Source organism: Plasmopara halstedii, assembly GCF_900000015.1.
Source record: "Plasmopara halstedii genome assembly, contig: Scaffold_262, whole genome shotgun sequence".
Classification (NCBI taxonomy): Eukaryota; Oomycota; class Peronosporomycetes; order Peronosporales; family Peronosporaceae; genus Plasmopara; species Plasmopara halstedii.
In genome coordinates, this window is record NW_020187183.1 from 1193059 (window position 1) to 1199597 (window position 6539).

Consider the following 6539-nt stretch of genomic DNA (forward strand, 5'->3'; position numbering starts at 1 on the left):
ACAAAGTGCATGGCATCATCTTCAAACTCGCACAGACGTCCGCGACTTACCACCGACGAGAATTCCTCATCCAACATCAACGTTTCTCCTTCTATTGCTTGCGGTGGCGCTTCCATAATTGATGACCAGATACCGCGACTGAGTCCCGACGCCGTGCGCTGCAAGTTTGCACTTTACGGTCGCCAGCATGCACATGTGGACCATTTTTCAAGCGTTGAACATGAAACAAAAGAAGTTTTACAGAGTACGATGGTATTGCAAGAAGACGGTCGTTTAGCAGCCAAGTTGGACCACGTGTCGTACCTGCTTGACGGATTATTAGAATCTTGTCACGCACCCAGAATGCACCATGCGCAAACTCGAAGCCTTCTCGAGCTGTTACATTTGATACAAGAACCACAGATCCTTCAAATAATTTCGCTGTCAAGAGTGAGAGGTCAAATGAAAAAGCTGCTGCTTTTCAGACTCACAACGGCGCCTGAAGAAGAGACGGCTCGACTCTCGATGGCCGTATTGGTCTATTTTTTGTCACATTGTGCTGCTGAGGACTATTTTGACAATCAAGTGCTGACTGCAATCGTACATGCTTTGAAGCAGGAGATACAAGGAGAAAGAGACGAGAAGAAAGATACGATAGTGTCACACACGAGAACATCGGTGAAAAGATGCTTGAAGAGAAAACAGATTGACGAAAAGGTGACACTTTTAAGGTCAACTTACGAAGTGTCAACGATGCAGGATATGGATGCAATGTGTCGGATGAAGTTGGAGAAGCTTTTGCAAGATCACGAGGTATTTCATGCTGGAGAAGAGTTGCACGTTTCGGTAATTAGTGCGCTCTGTGCCTCCCTGCTTAAGTTACTGCAACCAAATGCAAGTGCTTTGTTTAACTTAATGCCACCACATAGGCAGCAATCAAGTGACGTTGTTGGCATTTTTGAAAGAAAGTGTCTGCTGATGCGGACTGGAGGGCTCAATATATTGACCTATGAACTCATCAGACAAGTTCAAGGGCTCAAGAATGTGCTATCAACGACAGTAGCGAACGACGTGGGAAAACAGAACATGCGCTCGTTGCATATTGTTAATTTGGTGCTTAATTTATTGGGTCAAGCAGCATGTCAAGCAGTGGATGTGAAGCACTACTTGTCAAAACAGCAAAATCTGTTTTTCGTGTTACTACAACTCGTTAAGCTACTGAGTGATCTGAGCTGGTATATGCAAGCACAGAGGATGTGGAACGCTGCGCCATCGAGCCTATCGTTAGCAGTCGAAGTTTTGCTGTCAACTATACGTGTGCTTATCAATTTGACGCATCATGAAAGCGAGGCAGCGAGTAATATACATGCACTTGACGGTATGCAGATTTTAGTAAGTGCATTTTCAAGCCTATGTAAAGCTGCATCAGCGGAGGAGTCATGGATGCAGAAAAGTTGGGGCTTCGACGCGTGCTTGTTGCTGCTAAGTGTGCTTGTGAACTGCATCGAATTTAGCGAAGAGAACCGCGTTGCATTGGCCGAAGTATCTGTGTGCCGGATTGAAGGTACTAATCTGGCAGAACATAGTGCTTGTGCTCTCTTTGTGGAGTTTTTCCTGTCTAAAGTTCAGTCGTTTAAGCATTTGATTGAAGGAAGTGAAGCTCAAGTAATCCTTATTGACGAAGACGACGACTGGAATCCAGAAGATGTAATTCTCGGAGGGTGTACATCGCTTTTATTGGGTCTTTTAATGAAAGATTCGGCTGCAAACGGTGCATCTATTTTGAAACTAATGCCTGGTAGTTCATCTCGGTTGCTGCTGTGTGCTCTTCGAGTATATGTTGCATTTCACTCACAGATTAATGCGCTCACTCCCGACCTTGTGGAGTCTGTGTTAATGATTGAGAAGATATTGAAATCGTTTGAGGGGTCAGATCAGCGTGACCTGTTGGAGTCAGTGACTGTGACGAACAAAGTTACGAGTGTCGATCTCCGAGCTTCGAAAGCTGCAAGAAGCAATGTTCCTCGTCTTAATCGTGCTCAACCACTGAAAAATGTTTGCTCGTTGCTTGATGACTCGGATGATGACTTTCAGTCTCACATCCAATCGCTCGCTTCAGCCTCCGACCCATTAAGCACAAAAGAAACATTTGGAAAGTCTATGATACAGAAATCATTCGTATCGGTGCCAGATAGAAAGGATGCTTGCCGATCTTCGCCCATTGCAATTCGTCCGAATGATTCCATATCATCGTCTAGTGTGGTACGGCTTTTAAAGCGAACTCGTCAACTTGTCGAAGAGTTTGACACACAATTCGCGAGTTCAAATCTTTATAAAAAGCGTGATGTCAGCGAGAAAAGAGCTACTGCCACCGAGGTCACTGGGTCATTAAGTACGGTCGTGACGATGAATGTGACTTGTCGTGATAATGGCAATGACGATCTGCATATTTCTCAAGATATTACAGGCACAAACGTGGAAACAATTGGTACCACTAAGGTTGATGTTGACCAGAAAATTAATTCTGCGATGCCGTGGAAGCGCAAAAAGAAGTCCATCTGTAATACGACGACGGATGCAGTCTTGCAACAAACGACTATGTTTGATATCATTTCTGGTTCGCCACCACCGACGCCTCTGCGCATTAAACAGAGCAAAGAGCTACTGGAAACGCCTACGAGATCTAAACTCACTTTTGATCTATTTCGTCGATCGCCTTCACTCAATCTGACGCCCAAGAAATTATCTCCTGCGACTCCAGTGTGGACACGACGGGCATCGGGACTGTTGCAGACTTCAAAGGAAAAGAATGAATCAACACTTCAAAAAGATTCGCTGGTATCAGTGATTCAGCGCCAACGTAAGGTCAAAACTGGTCTCTTTCCTACTTCGATATGCAACAGCTCCGTTTTTGACTTCACGGATTAATTCTTGCTCAATCGTTGCCAAACTTTATTCACCACCACATTCTTCATTGCAGTTTAACAATCGTTACTCACTTTGTAAGCTTTGCTATTAAAATTCTTATTAAACTTTTCGTCAAGTTGTTCTGCGCCACCAAAGGCCCAAAGACGATCAAGCTCACGGGCCAAAATCTTAAGCGAAATTGCAGCATCTACAACAGTGAAAAATCGAGATGTTCAAATGAGCTCGCGATAAAGCCGGAGGTCGACCATGCTGTCTGACGATGCTTGCGTCCCTTGTACTTGCACTTGGTACGCGACTTTGGAAAGATGTGAGCGTTACCATATGAATGTCATGATTTTCAGTATAAAAAGTGCCTCGGAATCATCGACAGAAGTGTAAACTTTGATGATTTCTTCAAGAAGAGCTCAGGGATGACGTCATGCAATCATCGCGCACTTTGATCGACAGCTGGTACATGTTGAACAAATCGGACCATGATTTCTTGAAATGAGCTTTTAGAAAGATGAAAGGTTTGAGACAATCACACCTTGAAGATGGTGCGAAAGCCACACAATAATAGCAAAAAAGGTTGTAAGGTACTGCTAGAAATGTTGCTGCTTACGGGTCAAAAGACTTGAGAGTGCATCTGAACGTTGCTAATGCAACGTTCGCAAAATATCGAGCTCTTGACTGCGATATGTCCAGTGATTTAGAAGTCGTGCAACTTAAGAATGCCGATGCTCCTTACTGCCTTCGTTTTGGTGAAATATAGTGCTGTAGACGAATAAAGTGCTAAATGACCTGCTTGTCAAAGCCACTGGAAGAGCGACATAAATAAGCATAATCATGTTGTTTGCAATAAAAACGGGAGCTCTAGTAATGAAATGTCGAACTGTGGCAAACACTCACTAGTGAAAGATGCAACGAAGGATGCAGGAATGCTTATCACATGATGCCTTTGAAGACATAGCCTTAATCTGCATAAATGTATCGTTTCCATGTCGGCGTCATCACAGCTCAAGCTTTGTGTCTGAGACTTAGGACGAGATCGCAACTTGAGTGCGTACAATACAGCGTACAACGTAGTGAACCATGCCAAATATTGGAGTAAAGTAGATCTTTACAGTGGACACAAAAGCCACCCATAATTCCAGTCGAATCCCTCCAAATCGTAAATTTTTTAACGATTCGCTACACAATGACATTGTAGCTCTTAAAGTGGCCGCTAATACTCCATGCAATTTCGGCCACTGGGCATTGTCCATTCGTTCGTTCATCTGATGAATACTTTGAAAAGCACCCAAGGCCATTATGATTGTGAATTTAAGGGTGAAGCATGTTGTCTTCCTCCTCTTTTCCAAACGTATCAAGCAGTAAATTTTCCATTTTGCGAGATGATTGCCGAGTGTTGCTTGAACGGACACTAGTGGCTCTTCACGAATAGTTTCTTACGTTGTGACATGACTTCTAACTTTCAAAAAGATTGGCGTGATCTTGACGATTCCTTAGCGCTGGATGTCACACTCATCGAGTCAGTCTTTTATCAACTTTGTAAGCGTAAGCGCAACCAGCGTTTAGACTTGAAGTCATTTGAAGATGAAGAAATGACACAATTTGAAAAGAAAATGTTTTCAAAAGCGGACGTGCTATCTGCATTGGAAAAAACCGACGGATATCTTGAAAAGCGTCCGTGGTTGCGGGTGCTGCATACTCAATTGGCCTGCATATCAATTTCTAGAGATGGTTTGACCTTGCAAGACTTTTTGTGCTCTCGTCAACGAGATCGCACTGTGTGTTTGAGCGATATTCGGCGTCAGCTGGAGACCATTTACGCTAACGCTAAACGCTCAAAAGAGATTGAAGACAAGCACAAGGCTTCTGTCAATCACGCCCGAGCTGTGTCACCATGGTGTGTCTATAATTTTAAATGGCTACACTCTTCACCAGCTAAACAGCTTTACAATGTGCACCCGATACCTCAAGCGAAAACGAAACTACAATTAACGGCTGAGGTAGTAGGGAGTCAAGCGCGAGCCATTGTGAATGCAATAGTGGGGCTAGCATTGGACAAATTAGTAGCATTTTATCTTACTCAAGGTCTCCCAAATGAGATACAGACTGATCGACGTCTAGCTGTGGGCATTTTGAGCTTGAAACCAAGCAGACAACGAGATGTGAAACTTAATTGCGAGCGTGAAACGAAGTTGCAAGCTCTTCGACTCGAATTGTTCGCTCCCACTGCTAAATTTCTAGTGGGTAATGGTAAATTAAAGGGTCAGAATAGCCTCCAACAAGTACTGATGGACTTGGCGATGGTGGAAACTCAGGGCGATCCTCACTTGGCACATTTACTGTTAGAAAATAAAATCGTGCACTCTGGGCTTAGTCGTGCAGCTGAACAAGCTCAGCGTCTTAGGATAAAAGGTCAAACGTGGGCCATTGTAAAGCTTTGGCGTGACCTTCATCGCGCACCAACTTTGCAAGCCATGAAGACGGCATCCAAGAGCATATAAAATAGCAAAATTGGTCATATTTGTATCATATGACAACTTAACACAAACTCATCTGATTTAAAAGTTAAGTTAAAGAATGATTAATTTTTTCATCATAGGAAGGCAAGCGGTACTCTCATGTCGGTGATGTTACGCCACTATCGGCAGCGTTTGACCGAACAAAAGACGTTTAGAATAGTTTGCATCCGCAATCGCATTGGCTGTTTATAAAACTCTACCCCTTTTTGAAGCTGCCCATAGGGCGGCTCTAAAGCGCGACGATCCACGGCCGGTCATTGATCCTCGTGTGGAATATGGCTTCCGCCTAGCGGACCCCGCTGTGGAAGCAAAGGACGCGGTAACTCGATCGTTACGCGTCCACATCATCGCCCCTCCCCCGACCAGAACGGAAGATGAACTTGCTAAACGGAAGGCTCTTCGAGCTCGTTTCTTGTTTCCACAAGAATTTCCGTTGGAAGCTCATTGCATTCGTTTGAGTGCTCAACGAGGTGGCTCTCGTGTACCCGCAATGCGGACAGTACCTGTAGTGCTCGCCCCTGGCGAAAGCGCGCAGATGACGAAGCGCTCATTTAACGATGGGTGCAACGGCTCCGGAAACTTTCCTCACTGTATAACCTACAGTCGAGCCACAAGGAAGTGGACGTGCGTGTCAAGCGACACCTCGGATTTCTGTTTGCCAAACGCAAGGTACGCTGTCGACTTCCTTCGGATTGTCGCCCTGCAACGTATGGGTTACCCCCTAATGCTCCCGCGAGCTCTGTGTCTTTGACCGCAAAAGCTCAGGGCCACTGCTCGAGCTCAGCTCATGGCCCTTCTACTTCCCTGGCTATTACCGGGAAGCGCGGGGTGTCTGATGACGCGGGACATCCTGATTTTTCCGATCAAAAGCGTCCACGGCGACTGGGCAATCTTGCCGAAGTGGCGCCTCAAGCTCCCACGAGTTTTCGGAATCGGGATGTCCCCGCCACTTCACCAGATAGGGTTTGACCCTGGTGACGACCGGCTGAAAATGTTGGTGAGACCGACATACGTCGTTCAACAAGACGTTCCACATGATAGTGGACGTCACCGTTCTCATCGTTAGAGTCGGTGGCGGGCGGTGACGACCGGGTCGACCGCCGTCCAGTGACTCGTGATGCT

General features: G+C 45.4%; 2 protein-coding genes across 2 annotated transcripts; both read left to right on the forward strand.

Moving 5' to 3' along the window:
• Nucleotides 1-9: 9 nt before the first annotated feature.
• PHALS_04700 (uncharacterized protein) lies at nt 10-2907 on the forward strand (the record flags this gene model as incomplete). Its single annotated transcript, XM_024722565.1, has 1 exon — nt 10-2907. The coding sequence occupies one exon, from the start codon at nt 10-12 to the stop codon at nt 2905-2907; it is 2898 nt and encodes a 965-aa protein (XP_024573629.1).
• A 1439-nt stretch (nt 2908-4346) lies between these two features.
• Nucleotides 4347-5399, forward strand: PHALS_04701 (uncharacterized protein; the record flags this gene model as incomplete). Its single annotated transcript, XM_024722566.1, has 1 exon — nt 4347-5399. The coding sequence occupies one exon, from the start codon at nt 4347-4349 to the stop codon at nt 5397-5399; it is 1053 nt and encodes a 350-aa protein (XP_024573630.1).
• Nucleotides 5400-6539: the final 1140 nt, after the last annotated feature.